Genomic DNA, 19,531 nt, shown 5'->3' with positions numbered 1-19,531 from the left:
CATACATACATACATACATACATACATACATACATACATACATACATACATACATACATACATACAGTTGAAGTCGGAAGTTTACATACACTTAGGTTGGTGTCATTAAAACTTGTTTTTCAACCACTCCACAAATTTCTTGTTAACAAACTATAGTTTTGGCAAGTCGGTTAGGACATCTACTTTGTGCATTACACAAGTAATTTTTCCAACAATTGTTTACTGACAGATTATTTAACTTATATTTCACTATCACAATTCCAGTGGGTCAGAAGTTTAAATACACTAAGTTGACTGTGCCTTTAAACAGCTTGGAAAATTGCAGAAAATGATGTCATGGCTTTAGAAGCTTCTGATAGGCTAATTGACATAATTTGAGTCAATTGGAGATGTACCTGTGGATGTATTTCAAGGCCTACATTCAAACTCAGTGCCTCTTTGCTTGACATCATGGGAAAATCAAAAGAAATCAGCCAAGACCTCAGAAAAATAATTGTAGACCTCCACAAGTCTGGGTCATCCTTGGGAGCAATTTCCGAACGCCTGAAGGTACCACGTTCATCTGTACAAACAATAGTACGCAAATATAAACACCATGGGACCACGCAGCCATCATACCGGTCAGGAAGGAGTCGCGTTCTGTCTCCTAGAGATGAATGTACTTTGGTGCGAAAAGTGCAAATCAACCTTGTGAAGATGCTGGAGGAAACGGGTACAAAAGTATCTATATACACAGTAAAATGAGTTCTATATCGACATAACCTGAAAGGCCGCTCAGCAAGGAAGAAGCCACTGCTCCAAAACCGCCATAGAAAATGTTTAAATGTTAATTGTTTTTATTTTAAAGGCACACTTAAACAATATGGCTACCACAGCATTCTGCAGCGATACGCCATCCCATCTGGTTTGCGCTTAGAGGGATTATCATTTGTTTTTCAACAGGACAATGACCCAACACACCTCCAGGCTGTGTAGCGGCTATTTGTCCAAGAAGGAGAGTGATAGAGTGCTGCATCAGATGACCTGGCCTCCACAATCACCCGACCTCAACCCAATTGAGATGGTTTGGGATGAGTTGGACCTCACAGTGAAGGAAAAGCAGCCAACAAGTGCTCAGCATATGTGGGAACTCCTTCAAGACTGTTGGAAAAGCATACCAGGTGAAGCTGGTTGAGAGAATGCCAAGTGTGCAAAGCTGTCAAGGCAAAGGGTGGCTACTTTGAAGAATCCTCTAACACAGTTGCAGTTCTTGACACCGGTGTTCTTAATGTTTTGTATGCTCAGTGTATTTGTGGTGAGCACTCAGTCCGTTTGACCTGACGAAGATCCTTGTGGATTGAAACATTGTCAATAAAGCCAGGGCTCTACGCTGACCTTTTTTACAAGGAGAACGTGTGCACCTAAGTTGAAGAATGTAGGCCCACACAAAGAAATTTAGGAGAACAATTACAAATATTTGAGGTAATAAAGATAGAATCCTTAATTTTTCTAGGTACACTGGTGCTCCTAAATAAAAATGTCAGTTCGCACAGCAAAATATTTAGGCGCATATGCGAGTAAAATGGTCACATTGTAGAGCCCTGAAATGTGGTAATTGTGAGCATATTCAGTTTGCATGCCTTTGTTATTTTCATTGATTTCAATCCCCCTTCACCTAGATTGGTTCTTTTGAGCACAACCTCACAACGGACCTCCTGAACCACCTGGTGTTCCTGCAGAAGGTTTTCATGAAGGAAGTCAATGAGGTCATCCAGAAAGTATCAGGTCTGTCCCGCTGTATAACACAAGAACACTGAAAGTTGTTGATGTTGTGTTTCAGTATTTTGCTTAGACACTTTGGGTAAATGCTTGTTTGTGTCTATGCAGGAGGAGAGCAGCCCATCCCTCTATGGAATGAGCACGACATCTCGACAGATGCTGACAAGCCCAAGATTCTGCTTTACTCACTCAGTCTGATGTTTAAGGTACCAGTATGAGAAGCAAGAAAAGTCCTGCAATATGCATATATACCCACCTATCTCCACGTGTCCTAATAATTTGAAAATGAAATAAATTGACTTTCCTGAACACTTGTGGTTTGCAGGGGATCCAGATGACGGCCACCACTCCGTCCATGAGAGCGGTGCGCTTCGAGACAGGGCTGATAGAGCTGGAGCTCTCCAACAGGATCCAGTGTAAAGCCCAGGCCGGCGGCAGCAGCAGCTATCTCAAACTGTTTGGGAAGTGCCAAGTGGATCTGAACCTCGCCCTGGGCCAGATAGTCAAACACCAGGTAGGCTACAGCAAATCAATATAGGTTGTGTTAGTTTCTATTGGCTGCTGCAATCAGGTTTTGTTAGATATAACCCTTTTTTTTTCTCCACAGGTTTATGAGGAGGCAGGTTCAGACTTTCACCAGGTGGCCTACTTCCGCACTCGTATTGGCTTACGGAACGCCCTTCAGGAGGAGATTAGTGGCTCCTCAGACAAAGAGGCAGTCCTCATCACACTCAACCGGCCAATCGTCTTTGCTCAGCCTGTGGCTTTTGACAGAGGTCAGGTCTTGATAATAGACTATGTTTTCTAATTCTCAAAATAAAAATGTCTAAATCGTATAACCTCCAACAAAATCGTCTATAGTGAAACGTCATCCCTGTTTCCCTTATCATTGCAGCTGTACTCTTCTGGCTGAACTACAAGGCGGCCTATGACAACTGGAATGAGCAGCGTCTGGCACTGAACAAAGACATTCACATGGCCACCAAGGAGGTGGTGGACAAGCTGCCGGGCATCCAGCAGACCTCTGCCCAGGCCTTCAGCACCCTGTTCCTGCAGCTCACCGTCAACGACCTGGGAATCTGTCTGCCCATCACCAACACCTCACTGGTAGGAGGAGAATGATGATCTGAACAATGATTTTTGCAACCAAAGATTGCATATATGTTTTAAGGAGAAAACCTTTGCAATGCGGCATGTTAAAATGGTGTGGGATTTTTTTTTTTACCCCAACCCTGACAGTGCTCCATTTTGTCTTATACACTTAGACCCATTTTGTCTTAGATTCTGTTTCAGATCCTGTCCTGGAACTGTTTGTGTGTTTATATTCATATGAGCTAAATTGTAAGAAATATGCTTGTCTGAAAGTGGCACTCTCTGTGAGTAGTCATCAAATCATAGGTAATTTTATTCCCTAAAGAACTGATCCAAATTGTCTTGTTTTTTTTCTCAACCATTCTCACAATCCTTCATTGATTTTATTTAAATATAGTTAGCTATACAGAATAAAAATATAAACGCAACAATTTCAACAATTTTACTGAGTTAGTTTATATAAGGAAATAAATCCATTTAAATAAATTCATTAGGCCCTAACCTATGGATTTCACATTACTGGGCAGGGGCGTGTCCATGGGTGGGCTTAGGAAGGCATTGGCACACCAGTCAGTATGAGTTTTTCCCCACAAAAGCGCTTTATTACAAATGGAAATACTCCTCAGTTTCATCAGCTGTCCGGTTGGCTGGTCTCAGATGATCCCTCAGGTGAAGAAGCCGGATGTGGTCCTAGGCTGGCGTGGTTACAACCAAATTCTCAAAAACGATGTTGGAGGCAGCTTGGTAGAGATATGAACATTCAATTCTATTGCAACAGCTCTGGTGGAGATTCCTGCAGTCAGCCTATTGCACGCTGCCTCAAAACTTGAGACATCTGTGGCATTGTGTTGTGTGACAAAACTGCACGTTTTAGAGTGGCCATACGGTGCATCTGTCTAATGATCATGCTGTTTATTCAGCTTCTTGATATACCACACCTTTCAGGTGGATGGATTATCTTGGCAAAGGGGAAATGCTCACTAACAGGGATGTAAACAAATTAGTGCCCAACATTTGAGAGAAATAAGCTTATTGTGCTTATGGAACATTTCTGGGATCTGTTATTTCCGCTCATGAAACATGGAACCAACACTTTACATGTTGCGTTTATAGTTTTGTTCAGTGTATATATAGCTCTCTGCAGTAGTATGTAGCTGTATATATGTAATTAGACATACCTTGATGAACTTGGAAATGTAGCAAACATGGGAATGGTGGAGAAATGTTTGTCAGTGCAGTGACCTCCTTTGTATTAGCAGCAAATTACAAAATGTATCCAAGATAAATATCTTCATAAATGCTAAAGATTGCATTTATGACTTGGTGAATGACTGACTGATATAGGAAAATAGTTATTGGGGATTAATCAAAGTTAGAATTTGATGACTACATCCACTGTCCCTGGTGAGTTCTCCTACAAGTTAGTTAAAGTTATAATTGTATCCCTTATCTCCATAGAAAGGACATATACCAGGTTTCGAAGGCATCCGCTCTGAAGCTGGGGCCAGCAGATCTGTAGGCCAGAAAAAATATGCACGAAAAGTAACCTTACAACCTATTCAATCTCTTTTGAACACTTGTGTGATGTTATTCAGCGGTCTTACTGCTTTACTTGTAACAACCTGTCATTAGTGTTTATGATGCAGTCTTAACACAATGCTGACATAACAGGTTATGGCAGTTTACAACCAACCATTTTATTGATACTACTGGGATAACTTAATTTAAGCTTGAAATGGTTTGACTGGTTTAACGTCTCACCGTTTCAAGAATCTTAAATGGTTACTGTCAATTGGCACAGATATTCTATTGTTTTCATGTATCATGGAGTGTTATGGCACGCACAATGTCACACTTGCATCAACTATGCAACATTTGATAACAGGCTGCAACTAAATGGGTGTTTCCAAGGAGCAATGTGTTTTTCAACATTACACACAGGCACGTTTCCTATTCTCAGTAACCTACTTTATTTGAGGGTCTGCCAATAAACAATTATTACGTTGTTTTTAACCATTTGTAAACCATTATATTATTAAGGGGGTTTGTGCATTTTTAAACACCTTTTAACTGCCATTTCCTGCAATCTAAAGCAAAAAAATACTATTAGGGTGTGGTGCCTGGCCTTGATAACAAATAAAGTAACTTATTTTTATATAATTATTTTTTTACATAGTGGTGTAGCCGAACAACAAGATGGCGCAACGCCCCTCTTACATTATTTGAGGTGAACCCTTTGTGTGTGTGTGTGTGTGTCGACTTCATTTAATTGTTAACAAACTATTTAATAGTGTTTATAGGCAGACTGTCAAATAAAATGTTACCATTAAGCCTTTAACTATTTCCAACAAACGACTGACACTTCAGCCTAAATATTATCCCTGTGTAAGATTTATCTGATGGCCTAACTGTAACATCTTACTCCACCTTTAAACCTCCATCTCACAGGCAAACCACAGCATTGACTTTGACACTGGCTCGGCCCTGGTGCTAACCATCGAGAGCACGCTGATCACCGCTTGCTCCTCTGAGTCGCTGGTCAGCAAGGGCCACTTCAAGAACTTCTGCATCCGCTTTGCCGAGGGCTTTGAGACGTCCTGGGACGACTGGAAGCCCGAGATCCGAGGAGACATGATCATGAACGCCTGTGAGTGATTGGACCGCGAAATGTTGACTTTTACATGTAAACTGGGATTGAAAAAAGCATGAAAATAGGATTGCTTGTCTGTATTTAGAGCTGGGCCTGGGAAAGCTGAGTTTTGAAGTTTAAGAATAAGTAGATAAAATTACATAGGGAAGGTCTTCAGCTTCACCCAAATACTGTGTATCAAACGGACCAATACCTTTTGATATTCCACCCTAATTAAGGTCTACTTGTGCCCTACTTGCAGTGTGGTCCCCTACACTGTGCTGTTCCCCTTTTTGATGTAATGTTGTTTGTTTTGCTGTTGTAGGTGTTGTTCCTGATGGCACATATGAAGTCTGCTCCAGAACCACAGGCCAGCCGTCAGCAGGTAATGCACTGATAATGAGCATCGAACCTTGTGTTTATTATGAAAGGGGTCAGTGTGAACATTGTCAGGCTGTTATCCAAGACACAGCACAGCTGTTTTCTACTTCTCTGTGAACAAGATTTTTGTATTGTGTGATAGATGGATCTAGTGTAGGGTAATATTCTCTCTCCCTCTACGACCCTCAGAAAGCAGCAGTGCGGGCACCTGGGCACTGAACGTGCTGTGGAAGATGTGTGGTATCGATGTCCACATGGACCCCAACATCGGCAAGCGGCTCAACGCCCTGGGCAACACGCTGACATCGCTGACGGGCGAGGAGGACGTGGACGACATCGCTGACCTCAACTCCATCAACATGGTGGACTCTGATGAGGATGAGGCCGACACCATGTCGCCCACCATCCATATGGTCAGTCTTTGCCTAAACATGATAACCATGCTGAATATTTGTATAAATCACTTTGAACATGTGAATTGTATACTGAACAAAAATATAAACACAACATGTAAAGCGTTGGTCCCATGTTTCATGAGCTGAAATGGAAGATCCTAGACATTTTCCATACACACAAAAAGTTTATTTCTCAAATTATGTGCACAAATTTCTTTACATCCCTGTTCGTGAGCATTTCTCTTTTGCCAAGTTAATCCATCTACCTGACAGGTGTGGCATATCAAGAAGCTGATTAAACAGCATGATCATTACATAGGTACACCTTGTGCTGGGGGACAATAAAAGGCCACTCTAAAATAAGCAGTTTTGTCACACAACACAATGCCACAGATGTCTCAAGTTTTGAGGGAGTGTGCAATTTCCATGCTGACTGCAGGTATGTCCACCAGAGCTGTCGCCAGAGAATTGAATGTTCATTGCACTACCATAAGCCTCATTCAACATCGTTTTATAGAATTTGTCAGTACGTCCAACCGGTCTCACAACCGCAGACCATGTGTAACCATGCCAACCAAGGACCTCCACATCTGTCTTCTTCACCTACAAGATCATCTGAGACCAGCCACCCGGACAGCTAATGAAACTATGAGTATGCACAACCAAAGAATTTCTGCAAAAACTGTCAAACCATATCAGGTATGCTCATCTACATGCTCGTCGTCCTCACCGTGGTCTTGACCTGACTGCAGTTCAGTGTCGTAACTGACTTCAGTGGGCATATACTCACCTTCGATGGCCATTGGAAAAGTGTGCTCGTCACGGATGAACTGTAGCGGGCAGATGGCAGACAGCGTAGTGTGTGTGAGTGGTTTGCTGATGTCAACTTTGAACAGAGTTCCCCTTGGTGGCGGTGGGGTTATGGTATGGACAAGCTTAAGCTACGGACAACGAACACAATTGAATTTTATTGATGTCAATTTGAATGTACAGAGATACAGTGACGAGATCCTGAGGCCCATTGTCGTGCCATTCATCCGCCGCCATCACCTCATGTTTCAGCATGATAATGCACGGCCCCATGTCGCAAGGATTTGTACACAATTCCTGGAAGCTAAAAATGTCCCAGTTCTTCCATGGCCTGCTTACTCACCAGACATGTCACCCATTGAGCATGTTTGGGATGCTCTGGATCGACGTGTTGGATAGCGTGTTCCAGTTCCTGCAAATATCCAGCAACTTCGCACAGCCATTGAAGAGGACTGGGACAACATTCCACAGGCCACAATCAACAGCCTGATCAACTCTATGCGAATGAGATGTCGCGCTGCTTTGAGGCAAATGGTGGTCACACCAGATAGTGACTGGTTTTCTGATCCACGCCCCTACTTCTTTTTTTAAGGTACAATTACTTGACCAAAAGTATGTGGACACCTGCTCGTCAAACATCTCATTCCAAAATCATGGGCATTAATATGAAGTTGGTCCCTCCTTTGCTGCTATAACAGCCTCCACTCTTCTGGGAAGGCTTTTCACTAGATGTTGGAACATTGCTGCTGGGACATGCTTCCATTCAGCCACAAGAACATTAGTGTGGTTGGGCACTGATGTTGGGCAATTAGGCCTGGCTCGCAGTCGGCGTTCCAATTCATCCTAAAGGTGTTCGATGGGGTTGAGGTCAGGGCTCTATGCAGGCCAGTCAAATTCTTCCACACCGATCTCGACAAACCATTTCTGTATGGACCTCGCTTTGTGCACGGGGGTATTGTCATGCTGAAACAGGAAATGGCCTTCTCCAAACTATTGCCACAAAATTGTCAAGAATGTCATTGTATGCTGTAGCGTTAACATTTCCCTTCACTGGAACTAAGGCAACCTAGCCCGAACCATGAAAAACAGCCCCAGACCATTATTCCTCCTCCTACCAAACTTTACAATTGGCACTATGCATTGGGGCAGGTAGTGTTCTCCTGACATCAGCCAAACCCAGATGGTGAAGCGTGATTCATCACTCCAGAGAACGCGTTTCCACTTTCCAGTGTTCAATGGCGGTGAGCTTCACACCACTCCAGCCGACGCTTGGCATTGCGCATGGTGATCTTAGGCTTGTTTGCGGCTGCTTGGCCATGGAAAACCATTTCATGAAACTCCTGACATTGCTTCCAGAAGCAGTTTGAACTCTGTAGTGAGTCTTGCAACCGAGGACAGAAGATTTGTACCTGTTAGAGTTTGCTAATACCTGTGATTCTATTGCAGTACAACCACGAGACGGTTTAAAAGACTGTTTGTGTAAGAGATTATTGTAGCTCTGTGTGGGTGTAAAAACCCTAAGTCTGTGTCAAAAATGTAAAAATGCACTGTGCGTGTTAAGGCTTTGCATATCTGTTCAAGCCACGTTAACCCCTTCCAGCCACTGTGACAGCGCTAAAAGCTATCCAAGCTATCTAAGTCCATGCACCCAGTTGAACCTTGCCTTGGGTGTATCCTTACCGTTGCTTGCAGGGGAGCCCAGAGGGAGAGTGCAGCAGCCCAAGGCTCAGTCCCAGGCTCACGTTCAGGAAGCGGCTAGTAAACAGCATCCTGGGCCTGAAAAGCCCCAGTGTCCAGAGCGTCTCGGTACCAGCCGACTACCTAAGCGACTATTCTCCTCCCCAGTCCAGAGGGAACAGGACCAGGGCTCCCAGACCCATATCCTGGGGATGTGTATGTACTGCCCCACCCTTTAGTCTCCTATCTAATGGGCCCCACAATCACGTTTAGGGTGGCATTAAGTCTCTATCGTCCATGTTTCAAGCTGCAGAATAGATTTCAATTGCTAAATTACACCATGAAATGTGGTAATCTCAGAGGGCAAACAAAATTCTATCACTTAGCAATTGACTTCGTGGGGTTTAAGCACTTATGGTTCCCTTGTCACCTGGTTACACATGTTGTAATTACTTCCTTATCTGAGAATTGGGTCATCAATTGGTCTCAAGGATTATGGTGATGGTGACTTCCATTTTGTGTATTTCTCTGCTGTTTATGTGTGTGTATAACTTGATTATTGGTGTGAGTATAAAATGTGGATTAGGTGATGAGCTATGTAACTTTGGTGTAATAATTCATGCTTGGTTTAATACTTTTTTTGTGGTGTAATACAGTAACCCAGGTTGGTGGAGGTGTAATCTAATTCAGGTTATTTAATGTTGGTAATCTAGGTTATATAAATAACCAAACATTCTGTGGTGTAATATGTGAATTACAGGGTATCATTTGTCCTCTATACTCCACAGGAGACCATAGACCTCAGGCGGCAGACGGCAGTGGGCAACCAGATCTTGGATCCCAGAAGGGGGAAGTTAAACAAAAGAATAGTGGACATCAGAGAGCTGAACGAGCAGGCCAAAGTCATTGATGACCTCAAGTAAGAGTTCTTCATGTCAAATGCAATTGTAACCTCATGTTGTATATTTTATCACCTAAAACAAGGTTCAATCATGTTTTCCTTTCCCACCCTTCAACAGGAAACTGGGAGCGAGTGAAGGCACAATCAACCAGGAGATCCAGCGCTACCAGCAGCTGGAGTCTGTGGCCGTCAACGACATCAGGAGAGACGTGCGCAAGAAACTACGACGCTCCAGCATGAGGGTGAGAACGCATTTAATACCACCCTTTATTCTACTGGCATTTTCCGGTCTATAATGTAAAATGTCATTAACCTGAGCTGAAATGGAAAGGACACCATGACTGCTGATCATTGCTTTTCTACCAGGCTGCGTCTCTGAAGGACAAGTGGGGTCTGGGATACAAACCCAGCTATAACCGTTCCAAGAGCATCTCTACAGCAGCAGGGAGGCCTCCACTCAAAAGGATTGAACGCCAAAGGTACTGGAAGAGGAATCCTCGCTTGCAGCCGGAACCTAGCAGTCGTGGGGTCAATCAGGAATTCAGGAAGTGAATTGAATTTCCAATGGGTTGGATTGTTATTATTCTTATTTCCCTTTCAGTTCCAGAATAGGAGACGTTGATGACTTACCGGACATCAGAGTTGATGCGTCCTCCCCAGGACCGAGAGTCACCTTCAACATCCAGGACATGGTAGTGTATAGAAATAGTCCACAATAGTCTTCATGGTAGCTATTACCATGTAGACCCTGAGATAGGGCTGTAAACAATAGGATTCTCCAAGATGGCAGCTGTACAGCAGCTGAAGAGAACTGGAGATGTGCAGCCCTGAGTTATGGCATCATTTCATCCTCCATGTCCTTGTTTGTTTTTCACTATGACAGGCCTCTTGACTGTGTGTGTGTCTAAACATTGTGGAAAAGCTCTATGTCAGCGGAAGCTAAGTGTTAACTTTTTCGCTTGCTTGTAGCTTGAGGGAGAGTTAAGTGTGCCTTTTTTGAGCGCAAAATCCCATCCTGAACATGCCATACTTTCATTTTCTGGATGGATTCCATTGTTCTCTTTCTGTTCAACTGAAGATTAATAATCAGGACTCTACAAACCGACCGGTCAGTCCAGGAGAAGTCTTCAAGGTATTTGTAAAACCCCCGAAAAACTATCCCGAACAAATGAAAATCCCAAAATAACCAGATTTTTTTCTCCTTCTAATAAATTGGTTAAAACTGAAAACGTGGACATTCCAAACAGGATGGTGGGATATAGGCTAGAACTATCAATCAATGCTTGATTGTCATATCTTGGTTTGAGTCATTCCTTGCCATCTTTAATAGCTAGAGATGAGCTAGTCAAGTGCACTCTAGTTAATAATTGTACGCATTCAAAATACAACTCTAATAGCAATATGGTCAGTAGGGAATAATATGTTCGGAATAACAAGGCTTTCAACTAGCCGTTGCCTCTGGTTATGTGTTACAAAGAAAACGATTTATTCACTGCATTGCTACAGTTACGTCATTGACAATATTTTTCTGCTACGTAGATATGGATAGACTATGCATGTGCATGTTAGTATACATGCATAGTATTCCATAGTATTCTATCAAATATAATTTTAACCACTTAGTACCTACATGCATAGTATGCTATGCATACTATGCATGCATGTATGCTATGCATGTATGCTATGCAAGTATGCTATGCATGTAGGTACTAAGTGGTTAAAATTATATTTGAATATTACAATTGATTCACACCTTCCCATCCTGTTATGGAATTCCATGTTGTTCCTAATCAACTTCCTTCAACCACAGATGTCTTTTCCTAACCACAGCAGCTATGCATGGCCAACTTCAAAACCTTAGGTTGTATAGTTTGAGCCTAAAACTGTAAACCCTTAGGTTGGCCAACCTCAGAATAAGTGTGCATCAAAGCCATGACTAGAGGTGACATTGAGTTTTCTTTCTTTCTTAGTTGGTGGTTGTTTATGACTAATACTGTCTTTTGTGAGGGCTTATAATGTCTTCTGTTTTGGGAGTTTGTCAGTTTCATCCACTGTCCTGAAACCAGATGTTGTCCTGCAGCTTCTTTCTACCCAGGTGTCTTCATCCTAACATCCTCCTCTTCATCTTCTTTATCTCTCACTCTGTATCTCCTATGTCCTCTCCCAGAGCATTGCATGATCTCTGAGCCTCCTGTGGGGCGAAAGAAACTTAACACACATAGCAACCTTGTATCCTCTAGTAATATATATTACATCTAGCAATAGCCATGACATTGGCCATGTTTAAATGTGTGTGTGTGTAGTACCAGTCAAATGTTTGGACACGCCTACTCATTCCAGGGTTTCTTAATTTTTTACTATTTTCTACATTGTAGAATAATAGTGAAGACATGAAATACTATGAAATAGCACATATGGAATCATGTAGTAACCAAAAACGTGTATATTTGAGGTTCTTCAAAGTAGCCACCCTTTGCCTTGATGACAGCTTTGCACACTCTTTGCATTCCTCTCAACCAGCTTCATGAGGTAGTCACCTGGAATGCATTTCAATTAACAGGTGTGCCTTGTTAATTTGTGGAATTTCTTTCCTTCCTAATGCGTTTGAGTCAATCAGTTGTGTTGTGACAAGGTAGGGTTGGTATATAGAAGATAGACCTATTTGGTAAAATACCAAGTCCATATTATGGCAAGAACAGCTCAAAAAAGCAAAGAGAAACAACAGTCCATCATTACTTTAAGACATGAAGGTCAGTCAATCCGGAAAATTTCAAGAACTTTGAAAGTGTCTTCAGTCGCAAAAACCATCAAGCGCTATGATGAAACTGGCTCTCATGAGGACCACCACAGGAAAGGAAGACCCAGAGTTACCTCTGCTGCAGAGGATAAGATCAATCGAGTTAACTGCACCTCAGATTGCAGCCCAAATAAATGCTTCACAGAGTTCAAGTAACAGACACATCTCAACATCAACTGTTCAGAGGAGACTGTGTGAATCAGGCCTTCATGGTTGAATTAATGCAAAGAAACCACTACAAAAGGACACCAATAAGAAGAAGAAACTTGGGCCTCCCGGGTGGCGCAGTGGTCTAGAGCACTGCATCGCAGTGCTATGCTGCGCCACCAGAGTCTGGGTTCGCGCCCAGGCTCTGTCGCAGCCGGCCGCGACCGGGAGGTCCGTGGGGCGACGCACAATTGGCTTAGCGTCGTCCGGGTTAGGGAGGGTTTGGCCGGTAGGGATATCCTTGTCTCATCGCGCTCCAGCGACTCCTGTGGCGGGCCGGGCGCAGTGCGCGCTAACCGAGGGGGCGGGTGCACGGTGTTTCCTCCGACACATTGGTGCGGCTGGCTTCCGGGTTGGAGGCGCGCTGTGTTAAGAAGCAGTGCGGCTAGGTTGGGTTGTGCTTCGGAGGACGCATGACTTTCGACCTTCGTCTCTCCCGAGCCCGTACGGGAGTTGTAGCGATGAGACAAGATAGTAATTACTAGCGATTGGATACCACAAAAATTGGGGAGAAAAGGGGATAAAATTTAAAAAAAAAAAAAAAAAAAAAAAAGAAGAAGAAACTTGCTTGGGCCAAGAAACACAGGCAATGAACATTAGACCGGTGGAGTAGGTGAACGGATGATCTCCGCATGTGTGATTCCCACCATGAAGCATGGAGGAGATGGTATGGGGGTGCTTCGCTGTTGACACTCAGTGATTTTTATTTAGAATTTAAGGCACACTTAACCAGCATGGCTACCACAGCATTCTGCAGTGATACTTCATCCCATCTTATTTGCGCTTACTGGGACTATCATTTGTTTTTCAACAGAACAATGACCCAAAACACACCCCTAAGCTGTGTAAGGGGAGTGATGGTGCTGCATCAGATGACCTGGCCCCCACAATCACCCGACCTCAATCCAATTGAGATGGTTTGGGATGAGTTGGAACGTAGAGTGAAGGAAAAGCAGCCAACCAGTGCTTAGCATATGTGGGAACTCCTTCAAGACGGTTGGAAAAGCATTCCAGGTGAAGCTGGTTGAGAGAATGCCAAGAGTGTGCAAAGTGTGGCTACTTTGATATATATATATACACTGCTCAAAAAAATAAAGGGAACACTTAAACAACACAATGTAACTCCAAGTCAATCACACTTCTGTGAAATCAAACTGTCCACTTAGGAAGCAACACTGATTGACAATAAATTTCACATGCTGTTGTGCAAATGGAATAGACAACAGGTGGAAATTATTGGCAATTAGCAAGACACCCCCAATAAAGGAGTGGTTCTGCAGGTGGTGACCACAGACCACTTCTCAGTTCCTATGCTTCCTGGCTGATGTTTTAGTCACTTTTGAATGCTGGCGGTGCTTTCACTCTAGTGGTAGCATGAAACGGAGTCTACAACCCACACAAGTGGCTCAGGTAGTGCAGCTCAACCAGGATGGCTCATCAATGCGAGCTGTGGCAAGAAGGTTTGCTGTGTCTGTCAGCGTAGTGTCCAGAGCATGGAGGCGCTACCAGGAGACGTGGAGGAGGCCGTAGGAGGGCAACAACCCAGCAGCAGGACCTCTGCCTTTGTGCAAGGAGGACCACTGCCAGAGCCCTGCAAAATGACCTCCAGCAGGCCACAAATGTGCATGTTCAAACGGTCAGAAACAGACTCCATGAGGGTGGTATGAGGGCCCGACGTCCACAGGTGGTGGTTGTGCTTACAGCCCAACACCGTGCAGGACGTTTGGCATTTGCCAGAGAACACCAAGATTGGCAAATTCGCCACTGGCGCCCTGTGCTCTTCACAGATGAAAGCAGGTTCACACTGAGCACATGTGACAGACGTGACAGAGTCTGGAGACGCCGTGGAGAACGTTCTGCTGCCTGCAACATCCTCCAGCATGACCGGTTTGGCGGTGGGTCAGTCATGGTGTGGGGTGGCATTTCTTTGGGGGGCCGCACAGCCCTCCATGTGCTCGCCAGAGGTAGCCTGACTGCCATTAGGTACCGAGATGAGATCCTCAGACCCCTTGTGAGACCATATGCTGGTGCGGTTGGCCCTGGGTTCCTCCTAATGCAAGACAATGCTAGACCTCATGTGGCTGGAGTGTGTCAGCAGTTCCTGCAAGAGGAAGGCATTGATGCTATGGACTGGCCCGCCCGTTCCCCAGACTTGAATCCAATTGAGCACATCTGGGACATCATGTCTCGCTCCATCCACCAACGCCACGTTGCACCACAGACTGTCCAGGAGTTGGCGGATGCTTTAGTCCAGGTCTGGGAGGAGATCCCTCAGGAGACCATCCGCCACCTCATCAGGAGCATGCCCAGACGTTGTAGGGAGGTCATACAGGCACGTGGAGGCCACACACACTACTGAGCCTCATTTTGACTTGTTTTAAGGACATTACATCAAAGTTGGATCAGCCTGTAATGTGGTTTTCCACTTTAATTTTGAGTGTGACTCCAAATCCAGACCTCCATGGGTTGATAAATTTGATTTCCATTGATAATTTTTGTGTGATTTTGTTGTCAGCACATTCAACTATGTAAAGAAAAAAGTATTTAATAAGAATATTTCATTCATTCAGATCTAGGATGTGTTATTTTAGTGTTCCCTTAATTTTTTTGAGCAGTGTATATATATATATTGATTTAACACTTTTTTTGGTTACTACATGAGTCCATATGTGTTATTTCCTAGCTTTGATGTCTTCACTATTATTCTACAATGTAGAAAATTGTCAAAATAAAGAAAAACCCTTGAATGAGTATGTGTGTCCAAACATTTGACTGGTACTGTATGTATATATGCTAAGTTAGAGTAGATGTTAGTCATACACGTTGGTTATGACAATTTTCTATCCACAATCGTGAAATTAATTTGTACTACACGTGCATACAGTTCCTTTGAGCAGGATGCTATCTGCTACAGAGTTTATATCACAAAAAATGTTTGACCTTTTCTAATTGAGAGTCTAACTGTCCCCCTCTCAACACCTCCCATCTGCTGAAGTTTCCGGAGGAGACAGAAATGGATCTGTTGTCTATCACCATTGATGAGCGACCCCATCCTCATCTTCATCACCTTCATAATTTCCCATCCATTAGCGAAGGGCCCCACTCAGTTTTCAGTGCCCCTGCCACCCCTGCCGTCTTTTCACCTGGCATTCCCTTCCAGCACGACGACATGCGCCGCGACGAGCTCTCCTCCTCTTCCTCAGAGGATTCCGACAAGGAGGAAGAGTTTGACCGCAAGAGGACTTCCTGCTACGTCAGGAGGCCTGTGTGAGTCCTCTAACATTACTGTTTATTTGGCCTGTTTCTTGGACCCAGATTAAGCCTACTCTTGGACTAAAAAGCATGCTCAATGGAGAATAATAATTCAAACAATTTATTATTTTATTCCTCCTGTTTTTGTGCCTGCTGAACCCCTAATGACCCTGCTTTCCTCTCTGTGTCACAGCCAACCACCACACAGGAAGCCATCGGGCTTCGCCGCCGTCAGCCAGCTGTTCAGCGAGCGCTGGCCCAGCACGCCCACCAATCGCAGCCTCATGAGCTCGGTCACCGAGAGGAACATCGACTTTGAGCTGGACGTGCGCGTGGAGATTGACAGCGGCAAGTGTGTCCTGCACCCCACTACCCAGCAGCCGGAGAACGAGGATGTCTCCTTCAGAAGGTACGGCACCTGAACCCTAGGGATCTTCTAACTATTTTGATATATATATAGAGACCTATGCCTTATTATAATCTAGACAAGTTATAAAGCATTATACCTGCAGGCTTTAAGTAAAGTGTTACCAAAGTTTCTTAGTCAAAGAATGCTATGTAACCAAAGTGTTCCTACTCCTCCTGTACTGTAGGAGTTGTGACCGCAGCTCCAGGAGTCTGGACCAGGAATCTCCACCCAAGAAGAAGAAGCTCCAGCCCACCTATACCTCCACCACCCAGCTCCTGGCCGGGAAGAAGGTGCCCTCCTCTCTGCAGACCAAATCCAGTGACCTGGAGACCACTGTCTTTTACATTCCGGGAGTAGATGTCAAGGTCGGTTATTTTGTTTTCAGGCCATTACTGGTTTGTTTCCCTCTAGCTATGGAATGGTGTAAATAATGAGTTTAAATGATGACCCATCAATCGGATGCATTAAATGGTAGGAACTATATTGCCGTTGATGACCTAAGAGTTCAACTATTCTGATGCAAAACCATTTTTCAATTTCCTCCAACCCCAGTTGCACTACAACTCCAAGACCATAAAGACCGAGTCGCCTGATGCCTCGCGCGGATCCTCCCTCCCCCGCACCCTCTCCAAAGAATCCAAGCTGTATGGTATGAATGATAGCGGCCCTCACAACCCTTCCAATGCTGGCCAAAGCAAGACTAACTCGCTCCTTCCTCCCCCATCCCCACCTCTACCATCAGGTACTGAGAGCTCTCATCATTACCTGCATGCCCTTTCGCCTTCTGTGTTGACCCGCAGTAGAGCGCCACGTCTCCATCGTGCCCATAGACATCCTTAATCAACCCACCCATTAAAATCTAATGCATGCTCAAGCTGTCTTGTCCAAGGCTTTGATCTGTGAATGTTGAAGACGGTGGTAATTTCTGTGTTGGAATGTTTTAAGATCCGGTTTGATTTCATTCCGTTTCAAACACTTAGTGGGTGAGTGGACAGACGCAGAGTGGCTGTTTTTCTAAACGCTGTTGCAAAGTTATTCTCCAGAGGAAAGAAAACATACAGTGGCAAGAAAAAGTATGTGAACCATTTGGAATTACCTGGATTTCTGCATAAATTGGTCATCAAATTTGATCTAATCTTCAGCTAAGTCACAACAATAGACAAACATAGTGTGCTTAACCTCTCTAGTACAAGTGGAACGCTAGCGTCCCACCTCGACAACAGCCAGTGAAATTGCAGGGCGCCAAATTCAAAACAACAGAAATCCCATAATTAAAATTCCTCAAACATACAAGTATTATAAACCATTTTAAAGATAAACTTCTTGTAAATCCAACCACAGTGTCCGATTTCAAAAAGGCTTTACGGCGAAAGCACACTTTGCGATTTATGTTAGGTCAAACTCTAGCTACAGAAACCCATACAGCCATTTTCCAGCCAAGGAGAAGGCTCACAAAAGTCAGAAATAGCATTAAAATTAATCACTTACTTTTGATGATCTTCATCTGGTGGCACTCCCAGGTCTCCATGTTAGACAATAAATGTTTGTTTTGTTCGATAATGTCCCTCTTTATGACCAAAAACCTCCTTTTTTGTTTGCGCGTTTTGTCCAGTAATCCGAATGCACAAGTCCAGACAAAGTCAAAAAAAAAAGTTCAATAAAAGTTAGTAGAAACATGCCAAACGATGTTTAAAATCAATCCTCCGGTTGTTTTTGTCATAAATAATCAATAATATTTCAACCGGACAAAAGCTTTGTCAATAGGAAAGAAGAAACAAGAAAAGCGCGTTCCCGATCAGGCTGATGTCTGGAAATTTCCACTGGCCTCTCATTGAAAGTGCTGTATCTCCCTCATTTTTCAGAGTAAAAGCCTGAAACAATGCTTAAAGACTGGCCACATGTAGAAGAAGCCATAGAGCTCGCGAACTGGGTCCTAAGTCTTTGTATGGTGGATAGGCTTTCAATGGAAAACAGCCTTTCAAAATAATAGGACTTCCTGGTTGGATTTTCCTTGCGTTTTTGCCTGCCATATCAGTTCTGTTATACTCACAGACATTATTTTAACAGTTTTGGAAACTTTAGAGTGTTTTCTATCCAAATCTACTAATTATATGCATATCCTAGCTTCAGGCAGTTTAATTTGGGCACGCTTTTCAGTGAAGTTAAACTAATAACACACAAATTATTGTATTTTTCTTGTCTACATTGAATACATAATTTAAACATTCACAGTGTAGGTTGGGAAAAGTATGTGACCCCTAGGCTAATGACTTCTCAAAGTTAATTGGAGTCAGGAGTCAGCTAACCTGGAGTCCAATCAATGAGATGTGATGTGAACCATGCCTCGAACAAAAGAGATCTCAGAAGACTTAAGAATTGTTGACTTGCATAAAGCTGAAAAGGGTTACAAAAGTATCTCTAAAAGTCTTGATGTTCATCAGTCCACGGTAAGACAAATTGTCTATAAATGGAGAAAGTTCAGTACTGTTGCTACTCTCCCTAAGAGTGGCCATCCTGCAAAGATGACTGCAAGAGCACAGCACAGAATGCTCAATGACGTTCATCTCTAATCCTAGAGTGTCAGCTAAAGACTTACAGAAAAGAAGGCACAGCACGCTAACATCAAAACCTCATCCCAACTTTATTGTATGGTGGAGGGAGCGTCATGGTTTGGGCTGCTTTGCTGCCTCAGGGCCTGGACAGCTTGCTATTATTAACAGAAAAATGAATTCCCAAGTTTATCGAGACATTTTGCAGGAGGATGTTAGGCTATCTGTCCTCCAATTGAAGCTCAACAGAAGTTGGGTGATGTAACAGGACTATGACCCAAAACACAGAAGTAAATCAACAACAGAATGGCTTCAACAGAAGAAAATACTCCATCTGGAGTGGCCCAGTCAAAGTCCTGACCTCAACCGATTGAGATGTTGTGGCATGACCTCGAGAGCAGTTCACACCAGACATCCCAAGAATATTGCTGAACTGAAACAATTTTGTAAAGAGGAACGATCCAAAATTCCTCCTGACCGTTTTGCAGGTCTGATCCGCAACTACAGAAAACGTTTGGTTGAGGTTATTGCTGCCAATGGAGGGTCAACCAGTTATTAAATCCAAGGGTTCGCATACTTTTTCCACCCCGCACTGTGAATGTTTACACGGTGTGTTCAATAAAGACATGAAAATGTATAATTGTTTTTTTATTAGTTTAAGCAGACTGTATATT

General features: G+C 43.5%; 1 protein-coding gene across 20 annotated transcripts in view; it reads left to right on the top strand.

Annotated features, from left to right (window-relative positions):
• Positions 1-19,531, top strand: part of kiaa1109 (KIAA1109 ortholog) — an 89,126-nt gene that overhangs the window by 57,734 nt on the left and 11,861 nt on the right. For 6 of the 20 annotated variants that reach the window (XM_071382632.1, XM_071382615.1, XM_071382617.1 and 3 more), the window contains 20 exons: positions 1,659-1,764; positions 1,867-1,964; positions 2,084-2,272; positions 2,366-2,534; positions 2,654-2,865; positions 4,309-4,392; positions 5,027-5,077; positions 5,299-5,497; positions 5,805-5,864; positions 6,050-6,273; positions 8,758-8,958; positions 9,531-9,661; positions 9,762-9,885; positions 10,010-10,122; positions 10,245-10,335; positions 10,722-10,775; positions 15,643-15,914; positions 16,093-16,308; positions 16,493-16,673; positions 16,861-17,050. In XM_071382632.1, the coding sequence (XP_071238733.1) occupies positions 1,659-1,764; positions 1,867-1,964; positions 2,084-2,272; positions 2,366-2,534; positions 2,654-2,865; positions 4,309-4,392; positions 5,027-5,077; positions 5,299-5,497; positions 5,805-5,864; positions 6,050-6,273; positions 8,758-8,958; positions 9,531-9,661; positions 9,762-9,885; positions 10,010-10,122; positions 10,245-10,335; positions 10,722-10,775; positions 15,643-15,914; positions 16,093-16,308; positions 16,493-16,673; positions 16,861-17,050 (2,965 nt within the window). The remainder of the gene's footprint in view (positions 1-1,658; positions 1,765-1,866; positions 1,965-2,083; positions 2,273-2,365; positions 2,535-2,653; positions 2,866-4,308; positions 4,393-5,026; positions 5,078-5,298; positions 5,498-5,804; positions 5,865-6,049; positions 6,274-8,757; positions 8,959-9,530; positions 9,662-9,761; positions 9,886-10,009; positions 10,123-10,244; positions 10,336-10,721; positions 10,776-15,642; positions 15,915-16,092; positions 16,309-16,492; positions 16,674-16,860; positions 17,051-19,531) is intronic. The other 14 variants (XM_071382622.1, XM_071382621.1, XM_071382618.1 and 11 more) reach the window with 9 other exon arrangements.

Source organism: Salvelinus alpinus, chromosome 34 (assembly GCF_045679555.1).
Source record: "Salvelinus alpinus chromosome 34, SLU_Salpinus.1, whole genome shotgun sequence".
NCBI lineage: Eukaryota > Metazoa > Chordata > Actinopteri > Salmoniformes > Salmonidae > Salvelinus > Salvelinus alpinus.
The sequence above is the reverse complement of the archived record's forward strand: the minus strand, read 5'-3'. Positions and strand labels throughout refer to the sequence as shown.